This window comes from Xyrauchen texanus, chromosome 24, assembly GCF_025860055.1.
Source record: "Xyrauchen texanus isolate HMW12.3.18 chromosome 24, RBS_HiC_50CHRs, whole genome shotgun sequence".
NCBI lineage: Eukaryota > Metazoa > Chordata > Actinopteri > Cypriniformes > Catostomidae > Xyrauchen > Xyrauchen texanus.
In genome coordinates, this window is record NC_068299.1 from 14,862,043 (window position 1) to 14,889,752 (window position 27,710).

The 27,710-nt window shown below is 37.0% G+C and overlaps 2 protein-coding genes across 5 annotated transcripts in view; one reads left to right on the forward strand and one right to left on the reverse strand.

The window, feature by feature from the left end:
- Positions 1–516: 516 nt before the first annotated feature.
- LOC127617706 (mitogen-activated protein kinase 8B) lies at positions 517–14,435 on the forward strand. Of its 3 annotated transcripts, none has more exons than XM_052089763.1 (12): positions 517–558; positions 3,112–3,280; positions 3,371–3,500; positions 3,611–3,669; positions 3,854–3,992; positions 5,347–5,512; positions 6,364–6,435; positions 7,624–7,806; positions 8,056–8,180; positions 9,088–9,151; positions 10,467–10,544; positions 10,732–14,435. In XM_052089763.1, exons 2-12 carry the CDS (start codon positions 3,159–3,161, stop codon positions 10,875–10,877), a joined length of 1,284 nt encoding a protein of 427 aa, XP_051945723.1. In that variant the 5' UTR covers positions 517–558; positions 3,112–3,158; the 3' UTR covers positions 10,878–14,435. The 3 variants fall into 3 exon arrangements, with proteins under 3 accessions (XP_051945723.1, XP_051945722.1, XP_051945721.1); XM_052089762.1 differs by lacking the exon at positions 6,364–6,435 and adding an exon at positions 7,333–7,404; XM_052089761.1 differs by having other exon boundaries at positions 557–701.
- A 149-nt stretch (positions 14,436–14,584) lies between these two features.
- The window catches only part of LOC127617704 (rho GTPase-activating protein 22-like), a 35,283-nt gene continuing 22,157 nt past the window's right edge, over positions 14,585–27,710 (reverse strand). For both annotated transcript variants that reach the window (XM_052089759.1, XM_052089760.1), the window contains 7 exons: positions 24,877–25,005; positions 23,217–23,424; positions 22,576–22,708; positions 19,084–19,157; positions 18,850–18,971; positions 17,186–18,062; positions 14,585–16,219 (listed from right to left, as the gene is read on the reverse strand). In XM_052089759.1, the coding sequence (XP_051945719.1) occupies positions 15,997–16,219; positions 17,186–18,062; positions 18,850–18,971; positions 19,084–19,157; positions 22,576–22,708; positions 23,217–23,424; positions 24,877–25,005 (1,766 nt within the window). In that variant the 3' untranslated portion in view covers positions 14,585–15,996. The remainder of the gene's footprint in view (positions 16,220–17,185; positions 18,063–18,849; positions 18,972–19,083; positions 19,158–22,575; positions 22,709–23,216; positions 23,425–24,876; positions 25,006–27,710) is intronic.

The window sequence follows — 27,710 nt, forward strand, 5'->3', positions numbered from 1 at the left end:
TATATATATATATATACATTATATACACTACATATATACATACATAGTGATTGTAGCAGGTGAATTTCTTGATATGTGCTGTAGCAATTACAAATTAATATGAGATCTCTTTCAAATATGATTTCAGACTCTTCTTCAATTGTGTTTAATAAAATATGTTTTGCTTTTAAAATAGATGACACACATTTATTGTTGTAACAATCTGTGGTAGGCTAAATATGTTATTTTATTAGAAACTAGATCAGATCAGACAAACCATATAGATAGACAGACAGACAAACCATATATAGACGGACAGATAGACTAGATAGATAGATAGATAGATAGATTGACAGATAGATAGACAGACAGACAGACAGACAGACAGACAAACAGACAGACAGATATACATACATACATAATGTATGTATAGATGGATAGATCATTCTTTATGTAATATCAATGAATAGGCCGGTGTGATGAAGGCACGGAAGCGCGTGGGGGCTTGGTGACGTACAGTTCATGTCGTCTGCAGCGCACGCGAGGCCTGCTGCCAGTGCAGAAAGCGCTTTCACTACGGTGAGGTCATGTTTTCGAAACCACCGACAGAATAAGCGCTATTAATAAACGATAGAGCCTTGACCACATGCTTTCTGAAGGGTCTTGCAATTAAATTGGCATTTAGGATACAGGGAGCGTTGCTGATATTTCAATCGCAGCAGGTAAGCGAGCGTTATAAAGGTGGTTTTAAAGCGCGGTATTGTTTCGCCTTGGGGGAGGGTGTCTGCATACATCACAGCTAATTTTGTTTTCGTTGAATCGTTAATGTAACAATGTCGCTGTTTGGAATGTTGAGAACACTATGTGTCTTTGAAATGTAGCGACTAATAAATGTACTAGGTTACGGGAGATTGGTAACAATGTAATTTGACAAGCTGCACAGCAACTATACTTTATGTGTGTTCTGGAAAGAATTTGACCAGGAACGTTTTATTTAAATGATCTATAACAGATGAATTTGACTTGAATTAGCTATGGTTTGTTTCTGTTGCAGCCTGTATACAACGCTTGCTAATAACTGTCAAAGACTAGGCGAAAGGGTGTAGTTTAATTCAGGTTATTTACTTGCATACATACGATTATGTCTAATGTATTCCTTTACTGTTTAATTTATCTTGAGTAGCCTATATACAGTATGAATCCTAAATGACCCAACGTGTATAATATTTTAAATGTTTCTTCTAAATGAATTGGCTGCAGGCAGCTTAATAGCTGTTGTTAGTTGAGTAAAACTGAGGCAATTATTTTTTAAATAAAAATAACTAAATATGACCTCCAATGATTACTGATATTAAAGACATAATTCACCCAGAAAAATGAAAATTCTCTCATCATTTACTCACCCTCATGCCATCGTAGATGTGAATGACTGTCTTTCTTCTGCAGATCCCAAATGACGATTTTTAGAAGAATATTTCAGCTCTGTTGGTCCACACAATGCAAGTGAATTGTGGCCAGAACTTTGGTTTTCCAAAAGTCACATAAAGGCAGCATAAAACTAATCCATGTTAAATCCGTATTCAGAAGCGATAGTATATGTGTGGTTAAGAAACATATTTAAGTACTTTTTTACTATCAGTCTCCTTTTTCACTTTCGCTTCAACATGCTTCATCTTTTGGTGATTCGCATTCTTCGTGCATATCGAAAATCGCTGATTGCGTCTGGTCAAAGTTTTGTAAAAAAAGGATTAAATATTGATCTGTTTCTCCCCCTTACTTATCATATCACTTCTGAAGGCATGAATTTAACTCCTGGAGTTAGATGGATTATGTTTATGCTACCTTCATGTGCTTTTTGGAGATTCAAATGTCTGGCCACCATTCACTTGCATCGTATGGACCAACTGAGCTGACATATTCTAAAAATCATAATTTATTTTCTACAGAAGAAATAAAGTCATGCACATCTGGGACAGCATCAAGGTGATTAAATTATGAGATAATTTTCGATTTTGGGTGAACTATCCCTTAAACACGTTCTAAAAGTTTATCACATCTGATTTAGAAACGTGTTATATTGAGAGCACATAGAGATTCCAAGTTCAATCGAATGAATTGAATCTAGTCAATATACTGTACTATTTATTTGGATTTGTGGTTTGAAATTGACAATTTGCTTTGAAATCAGTTTTATTTATTTTTTAAGTTGTGAAGCAACCTTTCTTGCACTGACAGAAGAAAAGATTTACTGAAATTAAGATGTTTCTCCAATTAATGTTAAAACTACATGATAAAAATAATTTTTAGAAGAAAACACCTCAGCCATAGATCTGATTTAGAAATTATGTCACTCAATTAACAGGTTTGATTGAGTGCATGGCTGATTCTACAAAAGTATTAATAATCATACGTAATTGTTTAAATCATTGGATTTATAAAAATTGGATTTATATCAAATAAGGGTTTAATCAAGTTTTTAACTTGCTTGACTGCACACACTCTCTACCATATAATATTACAATCACATGCTCCTGATCTAGAGTTGCTTATGAATCAGATCTTGCCCAAATTTCTCCTAAAGTCTCTCTCTGGATCCAAACTACCATTTGTTCTATCATTCATGTTTAGACATATTTGGTGCTTCTTCCTCTGATCACTGCAATTTGTTACTTTTTCTGTTCTGTATGACATGTCAGAATAATACTGTGCCTGATATGATGCCATTTGCTATAACAATGTTTCCTTTGGAACTGCGTCATGGTTTAGTACTGCTTTTTCTTTTTTATTTACTCGGGTTAAGAGCCATTAGGATGCTGCCCTACTCTTTATGCTTGGCGTATGACTTCTCTTTTAATGTGTGTGTGTTTGTGTGTGTGTTTCTAACAGCTGTATGCTCTATTTACTTTCTTTTTTCATGGCACAGAGCTAAAGCCCAGAGCCAAAAAGATGCTCTGGACCACTCTGGGCTGTCGTTTCACATTATTATGCTGTGTCAGGCAAAAAGATACTGCTGCACCATCTTTAATGATGTTTTAGGCTGGAGTGATCACACAAATTGGATACATCATCTTGTAGTGTTAAAGTAAATTTAGATTTATTTGTTTGCCCTTTGTTCTGTTGTTTGTGGTCTAGGTTCATTAAATTCTGCCTCATTTGGATGCTCAGTTATCAACTTCACCATGAACAAAAATAAGCGTGAAAAGGAATTCTACAGTGTAGATGTTGGTGATTCAACATTCACAGTGTTGAAGCGGTATCAGAATCTAAGACCCATTGGCTCAGGTGCTCAGGGAATAGTCTGGTATGTTCGGATTCCAAGTATCCTACTCAAATCAAGGACATTACACAGTCGTCACATCTTTTCATCTGTTGACATCCTTTTCTCTTTTAGCTCTGCATATGACCACAGCCTTGAACGAAATGTGGCTATAAAGAAACTCAGCCGTCCTTTTCAGAATCAAACTCATGCCAAGCGTGCATACAGAGAGCTGGTGCTCATGAAGTGTGTCAACCATAAAAATGTAAGTGTCCAAAATAGATCATAACATGTTGCATACGGTGGGAAACTTACTAATCACACATCATGTAAGGCACAAGCCCACTAATGCTTCTGTCTTATTTGCATTCCCAGATCATTGGCCTCTTAAATGTTTTTACACCCCAAAAAACATTAGAAGAATTCCAAGATGTGTGAGTACTCTTGAAATAGTAAAGAATAAATATAGAGGAACCAGCTTATGTATTTATATCATTCAGTGAAAAAAGTCAGACCCCAGCTGAAAGCCCCCCACATCCCCCACCCCCTCCCCTTTCTCTGCTCTCTCTTACCCCCCATTCACACCCTCTTTTGGCCCCGCCCCTTCCCCAACGACAGTTACCTAGTAATGGAGCTGATGGATGCCAACCTCTGCCAAGTCATTCAGATGGAGCTGGACCACGAGCGGCTGTCCTATCTGCTGTATCAGATGCTGTGCGGAATAAAACACCTCCACTCGGCAGGAATCATCCACAGGGTCTGTGCTCTTTAGCCTACAGCCTCTCTGCCTAAACAAAAACACTGCCATTCGCAGCCAAGGTTGCACTGACAGCGAAAAGCTTAATAATCAGTTAAGGTGAGGGAGGGGGAGGGGTTTCATCTCCATGGGCTGATTACAAAAATCCAGACCTCTTCCTGCCTGCAGCTGCTGCTGTGGACTGCATTGCGCTGTTGAGTCAGGGACGTGTTGAGGGGAAAGGAGGAAAGCGATCAAGTTATCCTCAGTAAACATCGCACTCCTCTGGTTCTGGATCACTTTGACTTTACCTCTGTTTCACACAATACATTTTTTTTTCTTTTTTCGATCAGATGTGATGACAGACCTTTATGTAACTGCATCTGTATAACAGTGAATCTTATTGTACAAGGTCATTTTGCATTAAGAGCAACCTTTGCACATCCAATATGGTAATTTAATCCATAACTGTGGATAATCAAGCGTTACATGAATGCAAATAGTGTCACTCAGATCCATAATCTTAGATTGATCCAGTCATCTAAGTAATTTTTGTTCAAGGTTAAAGAGGTGGCAAGACATATTTATTCAACAATGAAAATAGAACACAGGACATTACTTTTTATACAGTTTAGCTCATGGAACTACTGTATATTGATTGGTATTTTTTTTAATCCCATGTGGGAAATTGGGGTGTATTATCCACCAGACAATCATCACTGTACAGTACAAAGAGCATACCAAATATAAATATGGGACAATAAGGGAAAAAGTCAACATTATAAACATCATGCAAAATATGGACTGTATCAATTACAATGAATGGACAAAATTATAGACAAAAGTACAGGTTACACAACAAATTCTAAAGGTTTTACACAATATGAACAGTGTGCAGTCAAATCCAAGGGCAAATAATGTCCCTTAATGTGTAGTTATTTTATGACACTGGCATGCACAAGTTCCTATTGCACACGTGTATTAAACTGCACATTGATCTGTGCAATATAGAATTTATAATTAGACTGTGCCTTAATTGAAACCAAAAATAATAACTGCTGTAGCTGACAGCTAAAATCCTTTCTTAAACCCACACAGTTTAAAACAGCTGATGATAGTTATATCAACAATTATTATTGGGGTTTCGGTATTTATGATAATCTCATTCTTTAGATTCCCCACATTTTTGTCATTTACATTCACCCAGAAATGTTACCCGTGTCTTAAATGCAGCTGACTCACTATTCATGTGTTTAAAATAGTGTAATTTAAACAAATGCTGTAAAAGATGAATAATTTGTTGACTGCAGAACTGACTATTGTTATTATTATAACTGACTATTATATGATATTGTTCTGTTCCATGCTTCTTTAGGATCTGAAGCCTAGCAACATTGTAGTGAAGTCAGACTGCACCCTGAAGATCTTGGATTTTGGTCTGGCGAGGACAGCCGCCATGGGTTTGCTGATGACACCATATGTGGTGACTCGTTACTACAGAGCCCCTGAAGTCATCCTTGGAATGGGATATCAAGCAAATGGTCAGTACTGCTGACAGGCTGCAGAATGCCTAGTTGGTACATCCTACGCATGATTTACGGCAAATTGTTGCAGGTTTCATTTCACGCTTTTATAGGCTCCTCTGATGCTTTCCATACACTAACTGCTTTTTAGTTTCAGCATCAAAAATTGTGGAGGGTTTTGATTAGTTTGGAATTCTCTTTGTTTATTTGACTACAACTTTCTTTAGCTGTGTTTACATGGACCCTAATAATACATTTTTAATTGGACTAGTAGCCCAGTCCAAATAATATCAGCCATGTAAACACTAGATCATATTGTGACTTTCTGTGCATGTTCACTCCTGATGAGGAAGTAGCATTTGATAATAATTATACAAATAGGAATAAAAGGAATTTTATAATTAGGAATAGTAATACTAGAAGGAAGGGCATATTGTGCTGCTTTGTAAATGAAAGCAACATGGAACAAAGCATAATGTGCTCACCTTCTCCTATTCAGGGCCTGCATTAAAAGAATATTACAGTAAAGTTGCTGTTTTAAAAGGAAGAACAGTAGCACTGGTAAAGGGTTAGCTAGCCGGTCAATCTCTGAAATGGCCTTAAACAGTAGGTTCTGAATTATTAATCAGAATGACTTAATTCCAAATAATAAAAAAAAAAGTGTCCATGTAAATATATCTTTTAGTCAAAGGTGAAGCATGTTTCTTTTGTGATGAGTTGTGCATGGCTTGGTGGTTTTCTCATTGATTAGTTTTTTATATAAACTGTTATAAATAAAAGAAGCACTTATGCATTAGTACAAAAATACTAACACCCCCTGACTTCCTGCTTAAATGTTTTCTCTTTTTTCCTCTGCTGAACACGCTTAGTGGACATTTGGTCTGTGGGCTGCATTTTGGCAGAAATGGTCCGTCACAAAATCCTTTTTCCGGGGAGGGACTGTATCCTTGAGGTGTACGAATGAAAATACATCAATGACCCCTGGATTGTCTGATGTCATTTCGAAAAAACGTAATTGTGTTCACAAAGAAGAGGCATGCTTCACATGCTGCGCTAGATGTACTTTATTCCCTCTCATGTTTGGCATCAGTGTGTTTTTATTGTTGTTTCATGCTATGGGTTCATCATGCAGTAGTCAGTTATGTTTGGCTATGGCTGACATCATAGCTCTTTCTTTTTGTTGGTATATTTCACTCCATCATCTATTTCAATCAGTGCTTTGAACATTCTTGGCAAATTTCTGGCTAATTCAAGAACGTTTGATTTTACATTTTGTTAACACCACAATGTTGAAGGGATGGCTTTGAACCTCTTCCTTGGGACCCTAGGTTTTTCACTTAATGGCCATCTCCTAGTTGGTCCCATTTATTTTGAAACTCATACAGCAATTCTAGTAATTTTGTTCAGCTTCCTACTTTAATGACAAGGGTCTAAAAGCGACGGTTCCAGATTGTAAAGTTAGTCATAAGTACTGAGTCTGTAGCACTTATATTAGATCTGAAGGTTTTGCGCTCTCACTGTTGTGAGTCACAACATGTGTTTAAATGGTCGGCCTGTAATGCTTTATGCAACCTTTTTCCGGTTTATTTATAGTTCTCAGTTTTGGGATCAACATATCTATGTTACATCTATGTCCCAACATTAATGACTGTTCTCTGTGTCATCTTGCTAATTTCTAAAATCGCACATGCCTTACTTTCCCTGCTAGACATAGCAGATTCTGCATGACGTGCATCACTTTTGCCACCTGATTTCCTCTTCATTTTGTCTTTCATATTGTCTACTCATTGTTTTATCTCTGTGCTGCATGCTAATGTCACTTTCATTTAATTTTTCAGTTGATGTGTGGTCTGTTGGCTGTATCATGGCTGAAATGGTCAGAGGTAGTGTGTTATTTCCAGGTACAGATCGTATCCTTACCTGTCAGTTTTTGGTCATCTATTTCAAGTTCATCCATTATCTCTATTACATTACATTACATTCGTTATTTTCCATGGTACACTATGATTTTTTAGGGCATGGACCTCCAAAATGAAATGATGCAATGTAAAATGTTTGTGGTAAGCAGTCAGGCTCATTTTAGAAATTATAGGCCTATATACATTATTCTTAACCTCTAATGTGTGAAGATATTGATCAGTGGAACAAAGTAATAGAGCAGCTCGGAACACCATCCCAAGAGTTCCTGATGAAACTCAACCAGTCTGTGAGGACCTATGTTGAGAACAGACCACGCTATACTGGATACAGCTTTGAGAAGCTGTTCCCAGACGTCCTGTTCCCTGCTGATTCTGAACATAACAAACTGAAAGGTACGACTGCTTAATGTTTAATTGAACCGTATGACATTATTTTCCGTAGCATTTTTGTACACTTTCCCTTTTACAGTCACATATTATAATCTTAAAAAAAATAACAGGTAATGCTTTAGCTACCCAACAACGTAATCCACCACTCAGAGTGCATTCAAAGTAAAGTGGCTTGAATAGTCTACAGTGTGATTTGAGGTGACATGTCAAGGTCACTTGGGCAAAAATTAATAGATGTAATTTTTTGTGCAGCAAGCCAGGCACGGGATTTGCTGTCTAAAATGCTGGTGATAGATGCATCCAAACGAATCTCTGTGGATGTAGCTCTGCAGCACCCCTACATAAATGTGTGGTATGACCCAGCTGAAGTGGAAGCGGTAAGCTTATGCACAGACTCGCACAGATTGATGCCAAATATGCAAGCTGGCATCCAGCTCATTGTAATTTCAAGTCATTGTTAAACATTAAGGCCTTTGTACTCTTGAGAGCTTTTCAAAAAGTGGCAGAAGCTAAAGACACCATGAAATCTCTGATGAGCACAAGTTTCTTTCTTGTGTTGAGTTATTTCCTTCATAGCACAAGATGAGTCATCAAAATTCTTGGCCTGTTTCCCGGAAGACAAATGCATCTTAAAAGCATGACATAAAAGTGGTAATCTGCTAAAGGTTTTAAAGCCTTTTAGGAGTCTACTAGCATATACATGACTTAAGTCATCTGACAATAAAGGCATTCTATTGCCCGATGCTCGGAAGATGACATATATGCAAACAAAACTGCTATGCTCCTGTTAGCTTAGCAGCTGTTTTATTGTGACCAGAGATGTCTCCTAGCAACCAAACGGATAAATATTGCTGCAATACTAGCATTTGTTGTACAGATGTACGATTATCATGTATGTTATGTTGGAGCCTTGGCTCATTAATGGATACTTTTTAATAAAAGGAAAACTTGATCATTAAGATTGTACATCTCCCTGTGTGCCAACATGTTCGCATGAAGTCATGCACCTGCATCTCAAATGTCTCCAAGTTGGACGTCAGATTTCAAGGGCCTTCAATTGCACTTTTCCTAGTAGGAAGTTGGAAATTTTGACTTTCCAAGTTGAATGGAATGGAGCATTAAAGCCCCAAAACTCCAATTTGGATTTCATGGTGCCTTTAATGATTGGAGACTAAAGCTCTGATAAAAGAGTTTCACAAAAGCCAATCATAGACTAAAAGGTCTTCAGATTAGCATTTAGTCAACACATTTTGATTCAGTGACTGACTATCTTGCTCCCTGCAGCCATCTCCCCTGATCACAGACAAACAGCTTGATGAGAGAGAACACACGGTGGAGGAGTGGAAAGGTAGCTTGTTCACTTTGTTTTCCTACATTTAAAGTTCACTGACTGAAATCCGATGCAAAGGAAAGTGCCCAAGGTTGTTGAACACACGCTGCCGAGTCACCTGATTGAATAGTGTTAATGACCCCTCTGCATGTTTAAATGTCTGATGGCAGTTGCTTAAATGATAAAGATTTATATTTATTAGCATGTGCTGTTGAACTTAAAGCTTGCCAGTTTCCATGAAGGTTCTTTATCCATATATAACTACATTTTTCAGTTGAGTGATATTAGCTCATCTGTTTTTGAAACAACCAGCAAAAATTGACTTTCCTACGAGTAGCAGCAAAAACTGATAAACATTAATCAGACACTCCCCTAAAATGTAATTTCTCTCTAGTAGAGTTGGGAAGTGTGATTAATTTTTGCAATCTGTTAGTTCAGAGCGTTCATGTAAATAGATTACTGATCAAATAAATGATTCACAGATTCATTTTAGTGTTTGCAAAATCCCTGCATTGCCTGTTTGTGGATGAAATATTTTGTGAAAAACTTACTTTTGACTGTTACACAAATTAGGGCTTTAGTTTAATTGAGAGGGTATTTACACTTGGTCACTTCATGTGTTTTTACTGATCGGATTTGTATCTGATAAAAAAAAAAAGGACATTCCTTTTACACTTATGCATCCAATAAATAAAGAAATCCTTGCATCCGTTTCTTTCTTTGTTACCATTTATTGCATGAAGTGAGCCCAATGCAAATACTCTGTAACATCTTTTATATTTTGCATTTTCCCTATGCTGACGTAGCACTGTTTTGGCAGATGAAAGTTTACATATGTGGCTCAAACATGCATGCATTTACACTTGACCAAGTTTTCTCTAGAATGCATTTCAAACCACCTCCGGGGGTGAGGTGATCGGATTTAAATCCGTCTTAAATCAGTCTTAGAGGGCATCATTTTGTTTTGCTAAAGCATTTTTTCCTGTCCCATCTTACAACTGTAAATAAATAATTTGTACATTGATTTCCCCCCGAAAAGTGTATACACTGTGCCTCTGTGGCACTTTCAAACATTGATTGATTTAAGCAGCATGGCATGCCCGACACAACAACTTAGGCTCAACCAATGGCTTGAGTATGGGACGGGACTATCTGTTTGTTCAAAGGCAACAGTGGGTGTATTTGTAAATCTGTTTGAAAACTATGTTAATTTTTGCAATTCCGTTTGGTGATACTATCCTTCCCCAGCTACTTTAATAGTTTCTCTCTCTCTGTCTCTCTTATGTGTTTCTCTTTTTAATTATTTTGTAACTGTTTTGAATTTCCTCGTCAGATTTGATTTATAAAGAAGTGCTGGACTGGGAGGAGCGGATGAAGAACGGTGTGATCCGAGGTCAGCCATCACCTCTGGGTTAGTAAGTTTCTCTTAAAGAGAAAAGATCAATTTGTTTATGTAATTTTTTTATTCACTAGTAAATTGTTGTGATTTAAGTCGATCATTCTTGACTGCATTAGAGTTTTCATTACGTTTCTGTATCCTTCTATTTGCATATAATGTGCAGGTAATCTGACTGACTGTTGTGTTTCACATAGCACAGGTGCTGCAGTGATCAATGGTTCATCCCAGCCCTCCTCATCCTCCTCTATCAATGACGTTTCCTCCATGTCCACAGAGCCCACTGTGGCCTCAGACACAGACAGCAGCTTGGAGGCCTCTGCGGGACCGCTGAGCTGCTGCAGATGACTATCACCTTCCTCTGAAGTTTCTCTCTGTGTGGCATGGTATCAGATTTAGGCCAGTCTAATTCTTTATTTCGGGTCGAGTAGGGCTTTTTTTTAGTTCTGCTCTAGATGCTGTAAATTATTACACAGTTTAATCTTTTTAGCGACATTTTCAATGCAAAGCCCTAACAGGCTTAACCAGTGATAGTGAGATATTCGAAGCTTCTTAACAAATCTCTTCTTTTTATAAGCTACCACTAGAGTATTTTGTCATGTTGTCGTAAAGTGATTTCGGAAGGTAATCTGTAAAGATCGAATTGTGAATATATTTTCTCAAATTAATTTATTTTCCATTTTTGAGTGTTTTTTTTTTCCCTGGTCATATCAGGACATGGAAATCCTTAGAAACTATTAGAAGACTATTATAGTATTTTCAAATGGACATAACCCTGTTGCACAAATTGATATCAGCATAGTAGAGTTACAGTAGTGGCCATAAATACTAGCACTCTTGATGAATTTGAGCAAAGAAGGCTGTGAAAAAAAAAATCTGCATTGCTTATCCTGATCTTTCATTCAAAATATTCACAAAAATCTTTGTGAATCTAAGTAAGACCATTGAAACAGGGGAAATATATTTTGTAATATATTTCATTACATTATTACATTCCATCAATACATTATTAAATAAATATTTTTCTCCAAAACCCATTGGCCATAATTATTGGCACCCTTTTATTCAATACTTTTTGCAACCTCCCTTTGCCAAGAAAACTGCGTCTTCTCTTATAATGCCTAATGAGGTTGGAGAACACATGGCAAGGGATCTGAGACCATTCCTCCATACAGAATCTCTACAGAGCCTTCAAATTCAGAGGTTGGTGGACTCTCCTTTCAGTTCACCCCACAAATGTTCTATGGGGTTCAGGTCAGGGGACTGGGATGGCCATGACAGAACCTTGATTTTGTGGTCAGGGAACCATTTTTGTGTTGATTGTGATGTTTGTTTTGGATAATTGTCCTGCTGGAAGATCCAACCAGGGCTCATTGTAAGCTTTCTGGCAAAGGCAGCCAGCTTTAAAAAAATGTATCTGTTGGTATTTGATGGAGTCCAGGATGCCATGTATCCGAACAAGATGTCCAGTACCTCTGGCAGAAAAACAGCCCCACAACATTAATGATCCTGCACCAAATTTAACCGTTGGCATTGGGTAATTCATCTCTAATTCCACTCTCCCCTGATGATGGAATTAGGCATTTTCAATACTTTGTCTATTTTCTTATAGCCACTTCCCATTTTGTAAAGCTCAACAACCTTTTGTATAGTGACGGAGACACTATACATAAAAAGGCACTGTCCTTCGGAAAAGACGTTAAACAGAGGTCCTGACTCTCTGTGGTCATTAAAAACCCTGGTGTCCTGGCCAAATTCCCCCCATTGGCCCTTATCAATCATGAACTCCCAATAATCGGCTCAATAATTCTACTCTCTCCTCTCCACCAACAACTGGTCTTTGGTGAGCATACTGGCGCACTATGGCTGCTGTCGCATCATCCAGGTTGATGTTGCACACCGGAAGTGTTTGAGGAGAGTCCCCTGTTCACTTTGTAAAGTGCTTTGAGTGTAGTGTCAGCAACAAAAGCACTATATCAATTTAACGATCATTCATTCATTCATTAATTCATATACCCCTGTAAAACAGGAAGTCATGGCTGAACAATTTCATGTTCCTAGTCACCCAGGTGCACTAAAAAATTTAAAATATGAATGGGAATATACTTAGAATTTCTAGGAGTGCATATAATTGTGGCCATTGTGTTTTGGAGAAAACATATTTATTTAATAATGATATATTTCCTCTCTTTCAATTGTTTTATTTCAATTAAATGTTAGATTTTTGTGATTTTATGAAAGATCAAGAGGAAAAACTATACAGATTTTTCTTTGCTCATATTTACCAAGGGTGCCAATATTTTTGGCCACAACTGTATTTAAGTACATTGTTGCATAACTTGCCAAAGTTTTTTCCTGGTCATGTTTTCCATATTTGTGAGCAACACATTTTATTTACATTTTGCACACTTTCATTTCAATACTATCGCTCATGACATCAAAAATATTTTTATATGTATAATTTATTTATTTTGTCAGTCTGTATTTCTTTTTTTCATGAATATTTTTGCCGATTTTGTTAATTTCTTAGTTGACTGTGAAATGTGACGTTCTTGTGTGTATGATTCTGACGTACCTTGGTTGAATTGTTCTAGATCAGGGGTGTCAAAATTGGTTCCTGGAGGGCCAGACCAGCAGTGTTTAGCTCTAAGTCTAATTTAACCCACCTGAAGCAGCTAATCAAGGTCTTCAGGAGTGTTTGAAGATTACAGGGAGGCATTTTGGAGCAGGGCTGGAACAATACCCTGCAGGGCTGCAGCCCTCCAGGAACTGAGTTTGACACCCCTGTTCTAGATTATCTTGGATTTCAGCACCTTTATTTTTTATTTGTGTTTTACCCATACAAAATATCTAATGGAACAAACATTGAGCAATGTCTTTCTCTTTTATATTCAGTCCAATTTGTAATATGAGCAAGTTAGTTTTGTGAATTTTGGATCATCGATTCTTGAAGCTGGTGGATCAAATTTGTATTATTTATTTTTTTTACACCAAGTGATGGAACACAGACAAAAGTGTCTGCATTGGTACATTTCTAGCATATTCTATTAGTGTCATTAAGCTACTTAATAATTTATTTTTGTACAACAGTGAAATTAATTTATAATTTATTCCCACATAGTTTGACTTTTTTTGTGTTTCTCCTCCCCCAGAATGAAGTCTTTATGGAACGTAACGTAAATGAACATGAGCTACTGTATTGAGGATTGAGTTATAGTACGTGTGTGCGTTGTAACTTGTGATTTTGACTACTTTGGAGCTCTATGCAATATTGGATGAAAGATTAATATACATTTGTTTTTTTAATGCGAGCTAGACTGTTGAATAGACCTGAAGTATTACGTGGGAATCTGAATATTGTTGAATCTGAATGGGTTTGGCCCATTGGTTTTATTTACCTAAACGCAGGGTAAGATTTTTTATTTTTTGCCATTATTGTATATTGTGTTGTTTTTTGTATGTTTTGTGGAAGTGCTCTTAACAGTGGCAATGATATTTAGCCCTACTATACATACATACCTGGGAGGACTGAGCTACTGTAACTGAACAAGAACAAGCTTCTCATGTGGTTCATTTTAGGCATGGAACAGCCGATCCATTTGAGAATTGAGTCTGAACTACCTCACACTGATGCCATACAGCTCACCTTTTAGAAGTATTACTGTAACATTTATTTATTTTATTAAGATATGCGTGTCATGTGATGTGTTAGAAATATTTAAGTGTCTATAGAGTTTATAAGTGAATTTGTTAGAATGTTCTGGATGTATATGTGCATTCAACGAGTGAGCGTTCTTGTTACGTCTATGCTGTTATGTGTGTGTGTTCTTCAGCTTATGTACTCAAAGCTGAAAAATTAATCACCTTATTTCACACTTGACATCTAATTGAAAGGATTTGGAAGGATTCAGTCCATGTTTTGCTTTTTCCAGAAAAAGAAAGAAATTGATGAAATGAGAGAAAGGCATCTCGTCCACAGTTTCAACAGCGGGCAGTACAGTATCTTGCATGGCCTGCTTTACATTTAATATTAAGTCCAAAAAATTTACAAGAACTATATGATCATGGAGCCGAGTTTATTACATTTCACAAACTGATGCAGTTGTTTTGTAGGGTTTACAGATTACCACCTCTTTAGAGTGCACGTAAATTCAACTGTGTTAACATCATTACAACTGGAAAAATAGAAATAAACTGTCAGAAAATTGGTTTGCTTAGTGTCTGTCATAATTTGTCATAACATTGTTCCCTATTTCCAAAAAGTTATTCACATATACAGTATTTGATTTGACAGTGGACATTTTTGCTTTATACATTATATCACATAAGATGCATTTTTTAAGCCCTTGAAAGTGTTTTTGAAAACTTTATACAGAACTCAGTTTTCACTGCAATGTGTTATTAGTCAGTATGATTTAGTTGTTAGGTCACTCATTACAAGTTGTTTATGGTTTTCTTAGTACATCATGAAGTCACAACATTGCACAATTTTGATGGCAATGGTAAATGTATTTAATTAACGCTAGTGAGTATTGATTTAAAATGAAATCATATCAATACCCATTTTCTGAGGGCCTCTACTTTGGCACTTTCTGCAAACAGAAATTAATAAACAGTAAAAAATTACCACTTAACAAGAAAACAAAAGGTCTTACTTTATACGAACACATTCAAGTATATATCAGCCTTAGTTCTGTCATCTTTTGTATAAATACACTCGTTCATTGAGTGTATTTTGAAAAAAAAAACCCGAGGAATAATTCTAGGTTTACATTAATAAGCTTAAATAAATACTAGCCTTGACAATCTTGCAACTGAAATTATCTGGTCCTTTTTCTAATAGTCAATTTATTTATTTATTTTTTGACATATTATGGCTACAATGTTACCTCGTCTAATAATAAAAAATAAAAAAAAATTATATAGTGCATTTTTACTTACAATGAAGGGATTTGCTGATAACATTTGTCTTTGTAGTCTGATTGAGCCATCGATGACATACTATTGTGTTTGGTAGTGTCAGGCACAGTGTGATAGGATGCAGCTTGACTATAAATGGTGACTGGTATTAAATGGTATAGACTTGTTAATTACAAATGGAATTGGGAGAACTTTAAGAGACAATAAAACAGGATTTCTTTCATAACATGCATTAAAATCCATTGCTGTTGTAATGGCCTGCCTTTTTGAAGGGCAAATATTGCAAACAGTCTGATCAGGAAGGTAATGCTTTGGTATTTACTGTGCATGTTATTAAAGTAATGACTGCTAGTAATTGAACCATACCCTAAAACTTATGATTGAAGATAAAAGGGAAAAGTAGAACTGCTACACATGATAACAGCTGTAACAAAACAGCATGAAATTACCTCTGAATACTCATGATGCATGAGCAGTGAGATTCCACAATTCAATCTACAACACAGTCTCTCAGTGTTAAATGAGTACTGAACCATCAAAGGGATAGTCAAATTTTGCGTGTCCGTGTTCCCAAGGTTAGATCTCCCAGAGTGGAGAAGAACTCCTCCATCTCATGTTGAAGTAAACGGTTCCGGTTCTCTGCGTCCTCACGGGCCCGCTGAGAGTTGCGAAGTTTAATTTCCAACATGCGATGCTTTTTCTTCTCCTGGTCTAACTCCTCCTCTAGTCTCTCCATCTGGTAGCGCAGAGCTATGCATGATTCCTCAAGCCTTAACAGAATGAAATATATATATATATATTATGAATCATATGTATTACATAAATACACAGAAATAATAATTGATCTATTGTCACACATTATACATAAATATTTTGCATATATACATATGCATATTTTGTCAGAGTGCAGGGTCAGCCATGATACAGCGCCCCTGGAGCAGATAGGGTCAAGAGCCTTGCTCAAAGTGTCTTGGTGGTGTTGGGGCTTGACCTTCTGGTTAGTAACCCAGAGCCTTAACCGCTGAGCCACCACTGCCCATAGATATAGATAGCAGGAAATGCAAGTTATTATTACAAGTCTGCGTGAAAATGCTTCTAGTTTTTATTTTTCTAATTTAAAATATTTGTTTGTTTTTACAAATGTATTTTTAGTTTAAAAAGTTTAAGGAAATACTTCTCAATATTCCCTCTTTTTTTAGTGTTCCCTTTTTGCATTAATGACAGTGTGCAGTCTACACCTCTCTTTAAATAAATGCTTAGATTAATAAGCCTATTATAGGCTTTGCAGCAAAATTCATAAAGTAAAAAAGAGTTGTATTCATTAAACAATAAAAATGGAAAAGATTACAAACAAAATTAGAAAAAAAAAATTGGGCCAAAAAATATTGTAATTAATATATATAGTTAAAATGTATGACACATGTGAGAACTAGCACCGATAAAAATGACTTGACGTCCATAAAAAAATACCTTTGATCTAAGAACACATTGAAACCTTCGGTAAAAGTCTGCCTTTATAACATAGTTGACCCTTGCCTTAATGTCTGTCAGTGGGGTTTGATTATGTTTGCTTGTTTACCCAAGAGATACAACAAGAATAGGATGTAAATGTACTTTGTTGTAATATAAGAGGGTTATGAACTAGAAAAGACATTTGTGCGATTGGACTTTTGACTCCAAATGTTCCTAGTGTGACAACTAGTCCCGGTCTCCCCTATTTTATTAATTAAACTTACTTTCGTATTCGTGATTCATAGTTGATCTTCTGCTTCTTCAACTCGTCTTTCAGCTCTGTTACCAGGCTATCAAGTGCCGTCGTGCTATTTTCATTACCTCCTGTGATGGTCGCCAGATCTTCTAAATTCCCATTCTCACTGCAACCTGCACTGCTCACACACATTCCAAGTGCATCACTGCTGTCTGTGACCTCTGAACTCCTGTCCTCCCCCTGCCCTTGAACAGATCCTCCAACTGACCACCCAGCCTTCAAAGAGTTCAATCCAGAGGGGTCACTGCCCACCGAGTCTGCCACTAAGATCTCGCAGGAGGACGTGGACCAGGGCGTACTTGCGGCACTGGGCACGCTGAGACTAGAAGAGGTCACGTTGTCATAAGTGGACAAACGGTGTGACAGAGCTGAATCCTTGCCCATCCGTTCTCCTGAAGACGTACGACGATGAACACGCAGAGATGAAAGCCCATTCATTAACCAGTTTCCAGTGCTGGGCAGGCTGGATACGTCCACAGATGAGCCCCCAATTTTTGCGGGTTGAGCACGTACCCCTCCACTCTTGAAGGAGTACTTCCAGGAGGGAAGAGATTTTGCCTGCTTGCTGGGGCTCACCCCAGATTTTCCCTGAGTTATCACTTTGGCAGTGGTTGGGGCACCTGCATTGATTTCCAAAGATGTGGCACTACCAGAAACACTCTCTACCATTTGGGAAGTCTTACTTGGTGATGGGCAGTTCAGAGGCTCCTCCTCAGAGATCCACTCCACCATGGCCCGAGGACAGCTTTCTGTCTGCTCAGACGAAACATCTCCCTCTGTCCCAACATATAGCAGCTCATGTTCACTGATCAACACTGTCATCAGGTGCTGGACCTGAGAGGTTCCTGACAAGAGACGAGAAGAGGTTCTGAACTTTTAAACTAAACATCAAATGGCGACCCAACACATTACCAAAATTGTTATCACACATAAGTAAACAAAATGTTCTTAAAATCAAATATGGAATTGCAAAAATATTGCAATTAACTGGGTCCAACAATTTTTGCAAAATAATGAAAGGTTAATTAGGAAAATGTACTTTTAAATTTTAGACACTGATATATATATATATATATATATATATATATATATATATATATATATATATATATATATATATATAGATCAGTGGTTTTACATCTTCTTTAATGTTGGCATGATATGATTCATTCCTATTGTATTCTATTGTATCTCTTGAATTTGGATGGTTTAGTTCATGGCTTTCAAGGCTCAACTCACAACCTGATCATGCTGGGATATCAAAGTATAGGCCTCTGTGGAACAACAATGGGCGTTTCCCAATTTGTGGCCGTTTTCAAACCAGGATGGGCATTTTTCAACTATGCAATGAAAGTAGGGAATCGCCCATCCCGGTTTGACACTACCCACTGAATGAAATTTGCCAATTTTTCTGCAGAGATACAATCTTGGGATATGCCTAATTTGGCTTTAGTGACAGATTAGTTTGCATAAAAATACCTTCAAATTTCTCTACTATCCATTTTTAGGCCATTGAAACACTGTTATGCTGTATGATTTTTTGTACTTTTTAAATGTTAAATGTCTAATATCAGATATCAGGCTCTTTAACTATTGCAATGTCCACCCTTGTGACATCAAGAATGTTCTTGCCTTCCATCATTGAAACCGGGTCCTCCACTTTAGGCCGAAGGATATTTGGTCCAAAAACTGTTGCAAGATTCTGAACACTCATCTTGTTCTCATTTGAATGTGACTGCACCTCATCCAAGAATCTAAATGAAAACATGCAGTGAATAAATCAGACAATCATTTATTATTCAATCACAGTAAATTAATTGTAAACATCACCAAGAAAGCTGATTGGGAAGCTATTAAGTCACTTACTTGCAAATGTACTTTAACAAATTATAATTAGCCTGAGGAAGAGTGTTCACCTGCTTCACAAGCTCAGGGAGTCCCTTTAGAAGACACATATTGAAACATGACACATAAGAAATACAGAAAACAAACTTTTAGGTGAAAATTAGTGAAGCAATCTTTTTTATGAAACAATAATATATGGTGAATCTGGAAAGTATTCACAGCGCTTCACTTATTCCAAATTTTGCTATGTTACAGCCTTATTCCAAAATTGATTAAATTAATTATTTTCCTAAAAATTCTACAAACAATACCCCATAATGACAACGTGAAAGAAGTTTGTTTGAAATCTTTGCAAATGTATTAAAAATTAAAAATAAATCACATGTACATAAGTATTCACAGCCTTTGCCATGACACTGAAAATTGAGCTCAGGTGCATCCTGTTTCCACTGATCATCCTTGAGATGTTTCTACAACTTGATTGGAGTCTACCTGTGGTAAATTCAGTTGATTGGACATGATTTGGAAAGGCACACACCTGTCTATACAAGGTCCTACAGTTAACTGCATGTCAGAGCACAAACCAAGCCTTGAAGTCCAAGGAATTGTCTGTAGACCTCCGAGACAGGATTGTATCAAGGCAAAGATCTGGGGAAGGTTACAGAATAATGTCTGCAGCATTGAAGGTCCCAATGAGCACAGAGGCCTCCATCATCCGTAAATGGAAGAAGTTTGGAACCACCAGTACGCTTCCTAGAGCTGGCCACCCGGCCAAACTGAGCGATCGGGGGAGAAGAGCCTTAGTCAGGGAGGTTACCAAGAACCCGATGGTCACTCCGACAGCTCCAGCATTTCTCTGTGGAGAGAGGAAAACCTTCCAGAAAAAACAACCATCTCTGCAGCACTCCACCATTCAGGCCTGTATGGTAGAGTGGCTAGATGGAAGCCAATCCTCAGTAAAAGGCACATGACAGCCCGCCTGGAGTTTGCCAAAAGGCACCTAAAGGACTCCCAGACCATGAGAAACAAAATTCTCTAGTCTGATGAAACAAATATTGAACTCTTTGGCCTGAATGGCAAGCATCATGTCTGGAAGAAACCAGGCACCGCTCATCACCTGGTCAATACCATCCCTACAGTGAAGCATGGTGGTGGCAGTATCATGCTGTGGGGAGGTTTTTAAGCAGCAGGAACTGGGAGACAAGTCATGATTGAGGGATATGCAGCAATGTACAGAGACATCCTTGATGAAAACCTGCTCCAGAGTGCTCTGGACCTTAGACTGGGGCTGAAGGTTAATATTCCAACAGGACAACGACCCCAAGCACACAGCCAAGATAACAAAGGAGTGGCTATGGACAGCACTATGAATGTCCTTGAGTGGCCCAGCCAGAGCCCAGACTTGAACCCGATTGAACATCTCTGGAGAGATCTGAAAATGGCTGTGCACCAACGCTCCCCATTCAACCTGATGGAGCCTGAGAGGTCCTGCAAAGAAGAATGGGAGAAACTGCCCAAAAGTAGGTGCACCAAGCTTGTATCATCATACACAAAAAGACTTCAGGCTGTAATTGGTGCCAAAGGTGCTTCAACAAAGTATTGAGCAAAGGCTGTGAATAATTATGTACATGTGATGTTTTCATTTTTTATTTTTAATACATTTGCAAAGATTTCAAACAATTTTCTTTCACATTGTCATTCTGTATTGTTTGTAGAATTTTGAGGAAAATAATTAATTTAATCCATTTTGGAATAAGGCTGTAACATAACAAAATGTGGAAATAGTAAAGCGCTGTGAATAATTTCTGGATGCACTGTATATATATATATATATATATATATATATATATACACTCACCTAAAGGATTATTAGGAACACCATACTAATACTGTGTTTGACCACCTTTCGTCTTCAGAACTGCCTTAATTCTACATGGCATTGATTCAACAAGGTGCTGAAAGCATTCTTTAGAAATGTTGGCCCATATTGATAGGATAGCATCTTGCAGTTGATGGAGATTTGTGGGATGCACATCCAGGGCACGAAGCTCCCGTTCCACCACATCCCAAAGATGCTCTATTGGGTTGAGATCTGGTGACTGTGGGGGCCATTTTAGTACAGTGAACTCATTGTCATGTTCAAGAAACCAATTTGAAATGATTCGAGCTTTGTGACATGGTGCATTATCCTGCTGGAAGTAGCCATCAGAAGATGGGTACATGGTGGCCATAAAGGGATGGACATGGTCAGAAACAATGCTCAGGTAGGCCGTGGCATTTAAACGATGCCCAATTGGCACTAAGGGGCCTAAAGTGTGTCAAGAAAACATCCCCCACACCATTACACCACCACCACCAGCCTGCACAGTGGTAACAAGGCATGATGGATCCATGTCCTCATTCTGTTTATGCCAAATTCTGACTCTACCATCTGAATGTCTCAACAGAAATCGAGACTCATCAGATCAGGCAACATTTTTCCAGTCTTCAACTGTCCAATTTTGGTGAGCTCTTGCAAATTGTAGCCTCTTTTTCCTATTTGTATTGGAGATGAGTAGTACCCGGTGGGGTCTTCTGCTGTTGTAGCCCATCCGCCTCAAGGTTGTGCGTGTTGTGGCTTCACAAATGCTTTGCTGCATACCTCGGTTGTAACGAGTGGTTATTTCAGGCAAAGTTGCTCTCAACTTGAATCAGTCGGCCCATTCTCCTCTGACCTCTAGCATCAACAAGGCATTTTCGCCCACAGGACTGCCGCATACTGGGTGTTTTTCCCTTTTCACACCATTCTTTGTAAACCCTAGAAATGGTTGTGCGTGAAAATCCCAGTAACTGAGCAGATTGTGAAATACTCAGACCGGCCCGTCTGGCACCAACAACCATGCCACGCTCAAAATTGCTTAAATCACCTTTCTTTCCCATTCTGACATTCAGTTTGGAGTTCAGGAGATTGTCTTGACCAGGACCACACCCCTAAATGCATTGAAGCAACTGCCATGTGATTGGTTGATTAGATAATTGCATTAATGAGAGATTGAACAGGTGTTCCTAATAATCCTTTAGGTGAGTATGTATATATATATATATATATTTATATATCCTATATATATATATATATATATATTATAGTCTGCGCATCTTATCATGTGGCTCATTGTGCATGACACCGCGGAGACTCCCAGCATGTGGAGGCTCATGCTACTCTCCGCTATCCACGCACAACTTGACACGCACCCCATTGAGAGCAAGAACCACTAATCGTGACCACGAGGAGGTTACCCCATGTGACTCTACCCTCCCTAGCAACCAATTTGGTTACTTAGGAAACCTGGCTGGAGTCACTCAGCACACTCTGGATTCGAACTTGTGACTCCAGGGGTGGTAGTCAGCGTCAATACTCGCTGAGCTACCCAGGCCCCTGAAACAATCATAGTTTAATCAAACTGTTCTTGTGAAACTGTGTCAGGGAAACTTCCACAAACTCTTACTAAAACACAGATAAATAAGCAGACTCACCACTTCTTCATCTTTTAGCAGAAGCTGTGCACAGGTTAGAAAGTCCTCATATTTGCTGAAGGGGATTACAGGCTCAGGTAACTCCCTGAGGTAAAGCTTCAGGAGGGACGCCACTGTGTGAACATCTGTGTTACTGCAAGAGATCATACACAGGTCAGGATGATTCACAAATACATTAGTTGAATTTTCATGACCAAACAACAGGACATAGACTAGTATGAGTGGAGACTCTACCTAAAAGACCAGCACTGCTTGTGTCAGGCCTATGTTGTGTTTTGGATGCTGGTATCCCCACCAGCAAGACTTCCTTTTGTCAACAAGCTTAATCATAATGACCATACTGACTGTTTAAGCTGATTAAGCATGGTAAAGCTGGTCTACCAGCACCAAACCAAGTACTAACCAGGATAAACCAGTAGGCCTATATACCAGTCTTGACCAATATTGAAACTCATGCTGCTCTAAACAGTTTTTTCAGCAGGGAAAAATCATCCTTTTTGTGCCTTCTTAGTGATGTTTAATAAACAGTTTATATTTCAATGCAAATTATAACATTAAAAAACACTGAATATTTATGATTCTGAAAAGCAATGTTCTGTGACTTTACAATGAAAGCTGATGAAATTTTGCTCTTCTTTTACCTGTCAAACAGAGGTTTGTCCCCACAGTCAAAAGCATCTTGGAGTTCCTTGACAAGGTTGGCCTGTCCTGGCATCCTAAAGAGACCCTCCTCTTTCAGACCTTGTTCCCGAATGAAATCCACACACTGCTCCACCAGCAGAGGAGCCAGCCGGGGCCCAAACTTCTTCTCATATTGTACTGTGTCTTCTAGGTGTTGCCCAAATATAACTAATAAAAAAAAGAAAAAGAAAAAAAATCAGAAGTAAATGAAAGCACCGTTATATACAGTGGCCAAATATTATATTCAGAACACATATAAGTCTAACACAACATTTTACACTGTCGAAAAAAACAAAGTCCACAGCATTCAGTAAATGTCTAAATCTCCTAATTTTTCTGGACTGTGTTGTTTGGTCATGCAGACAACTACCTTGCAATGTACTGGTTCTGCTTTGCACATTACGATATCCAGTGAGCACACATGGATAGTTGGGACATTTTCACTTAGGGGTGTACTCACTTTTGTTGCCAGCGGTTTAGACATTAATGGCTGTGTATTGAGTTATTTTGAGGGGACCGCAAAGTTACACTGTTATACAAGCTGTACACTCACTACATTACATTGCAGCAAAGTGTCATTTCTTCAGTGTTGTCACATGAAAAGGTATTTTACAGCGTACTTGTTACAGTGTAATTACACAAGTAAGTACTGAGTGATATTAATTAACAACATGTACTTACTATAGTTTTAGGGTTAGGATTAGGGTTATTTGCATGTAATTATGCATAATTTACTGTTATTGCTATGGTCAATACATGTAATGTGTACCAAGAACATTGTAAAATAAAGTGCTCCCATATACAGTATATATATATATATATATATATATATATATATATATATATATATATATATATATATATATATATATTATGGCATTATGTTCATGACAATTAAGCACCTTTTGTCCCAAACCTCATTACTGTAATGCAAAAATTTGTGTTTATTCGTAGTGAATTAAACATTTATTTACAATCATTACAATAATATTTATAGTAATACAGCACATTTTCTTTATGCATAATCAAATTAATTTTTATTTTTCTCTATCTTGGACATGTTCTTGAAAGGTTTTGTGAGATTCACTCAAATATATCAGCTGTACTAATTTACTTATAATCTATTAAAATATTGAGCAGATCTACAAGTGCATTGGCTGCTCGCTGCTCTTGTGAGGTCATGTTGCTGTTCTCAGTGCTATGCCCTACACATCATTCTGGCTGGGATAAATAATATAGACTGCCTGTGATGAATATGTAATATCACTAAAATGATATTTAACTCACCCCGAAATAATAATGAATAATACATTTAATTAAAGACTGTAACACAATGCCTAAAGATGCAGACACTTCTTCATCTGGACACTGCAAGTGCTGTTATTATTTTAGTGTGCATGTAGTGTGCAAAGGCATTTCTATCAGCCACACAGCATATGATCAAAGCTCTGTGTGCCATATATAGATCAAGCAAATCCAAACAAGGAGAGTTGTAATTGTTTAATTGTTATGAAAACAACTAAATGGTCTATCTTTTTGTAGAAGCAATCAGGATATCACCCCATAAGCTAATGCTTATTGATTGGCCTTATTTGAGTGTGTGAATCAGGTAAAGGTTACCTCCTCCAAAAGGAGCCCAGATGACACGTCTGATGGCTTTGACCCAATCCTCCATGTCATTCTGGGAGTTTGCCATAAGCAAGAAAGCCTCATGGCTCAGGGCTGATCTGTCCTTCTCTCCTGTAGTGCCTATGGAGTGGGGGAGAGAGAGAGAGAGCGAGAGAGAGAGAGAGAGAGTGAGAGAGAGAAAGAGAGAGAGAGAGAAAATCATTTCATTCATTAATAATTCTGGCTCAGATATGAGGCATCTAGACTGATTGATGGTGTACATGAAAACACAACATTTAGACAGTTTTATTGACTTTCCACAAGCTCCATTGACTCGAGTACATTTCTGCATGTTTCATCATAATTTTTTTTTATAATAATTTGATTTGATTTGATTTGAAATCTTTATTTCGAACATGGAAAAGAAAGTATATAAAAATATAAAACAATGTTTAAAAACATAAGAGAAAAAAACAAAACAAATGAGCAGCAAAAAATATATATACTTCTTTCCTGTTGACATACTTCTATTTCATGTGCGAAAAGGAGTAGGAAGAAGTAAAACTTATATACTCCTACCCCTTAATTCTTACAGTCATTCAATTTACAATTTTTATATTATTATTATCATATTGTTCTATACATCCATACACACATATATATATATATATATATATATATATATATATATATATATACACACACATACACATATACACATACATATGCATATATAAACATCCACATACACACATCCATACACATGCATACCCACATATACATCATTGTGACCACTGACAAGTATTTATTTCTCTAACCTCAATTTTGTACTTATTCAAGCAACAAAAAAAGGAAAAAAAAAATACAACCAAAAATAACAAAGCAAACAAACAAAGAAAAACAACATAAACAATGGACAATGGAGCACTCCTACTTTCACTACAGTGCTTCTTGATACCTCTTGAAAATAATTCCTCTATAAATTTTTTTAAATAGGAATATGTTTGCGCATTGCTTTAGTTTGTCATTTAGTTTATTCCACAATTTAACCCCGCAAATTGATAAACATAATCTTTTCCTTGTTGTTCTAAATCTATTATTCTTACAATTTCCCCTTCCTCTTAAATTGTACTCTCCCTCCCTCTCAGAAAACATCTTTTATATATTCCCAGGCAATAAGCTATTTCTTGCTTTGAACATGAATACTGCAATTTGGTATTCTATTAGATCTTGAATTTTTAACAATTTAGACAGCAAAAATAATAAATTTGTGTGATCACGAAATCCAACGTTGTGAAAGATTCTCATGACTCTTTTTTGCATTATAACTAGTGGCTGTAGTGAATGTAGATAAGTGCTTCCCCAAACCTCTACACAATAATTCAAATAAGGTAACAATAATGAACAGTACAAAATGTGAAGTGATTTAAGCTCCAATATGTGCTTAGCTCTTGCTAGGACTGCAGTAGTTTTGGACAGTTTGGTTTATGTGAGGCTTCCAGCAAATCTTCTCATCTATGATCACTCCAAGGAATTTATTTTCATGTACTCTTTCTATTTTAACACCCTCTATCTGTATCTGTACTTGATGATTTGACTTACTATTTCCGAATACCATGAATGTAGTTTTACTCAAATTTATTTGATAACCTATTTATGTCAAACCATTGTTTTATTTTCTTGAATTCTGAAGTGATTAATTCCAAGAGTTGCTGTAAGCTGTCCCCTGAACCAAATATATTTGTATCATCAGCAAATAATACAAAATTCAATACTTCAGATACTTTACAAATATCATTGATGTATAATAAAAACAACTTTGGTCCCAACACTGACCCCTGGGGGACACCACAAGTCATGCCCAGACATTCAGACGAATAATCTCCCATTTTCACAAATTGTTGTCTGTCTCTCAAATAACTACTTACCCAGTTTAGAACTACCCCCCTGATCCCAATTCGTTCCAGTTTCCTGATTAATATTTCATGATTTATTGTATCAAATGCTTTTTTTAAATCAATGAATACCCCAACTGCATATTTCTTTTTGTCTGTGGAGTTTGTGATTTCTTCAATGAGTTCCGTTAGTGCTAGTGATGTTGAACTATTTTTTCTAAATCCATATTGGCTGTCAGTGAGTAGTTTATTTGTATCGATGAATATCTCTAATCTGTTGTTAAATAGTTTTTCTAAAATTTTTGAAAATTGTGGCAGATGAGAGACAGGCCTGTAATTTGTGAAGTGGTGTTTATTTCCAGTTTTGTATAGAGGAATGACTTTTGCTATTTTCATTTTTGTTGAAATTGACCGGTTAGAAATGATAAATTGCAGATAGTCGTTAGTGGTTTAGCGATCCCCTCTATTACTTTTTGTATAATTTTTATGTCTATTCCATCATGATCAGTGGATGGTTTGTTTTTGCATCCTTTAATAATATCTATTATTTCTTTTTCATCAACTGCTGTCAGAAATATTGAACTGGGATTTCTTTCTATTAAGTTATTATATCTACTTTCTAATGTTTGTGGAACTGGGATATGTTTAGCTAAGTTTGGTCCCACGTTTGCAAAAAAATTATTGAAATCATTAACCACATCCTCCATATTATTGATATTTTTATCATTATCAATAAAGTAATGGGGATAAGTAGCCTGTCTAGTATTATTTTTAATAATATGATTTAAAATGTTCCACATACCTTTAATATTGTTTTTATTCTTATCTAATAGTTTTGTGTAATATTCTTTCTTACAAGTTCTCATAATACTGGTTAACTTATTCTTATATTACTTATATCTATTTTCAGTCTCTATAGTTCTGTGTTTTATGAATTCTCTATAAAGTGTA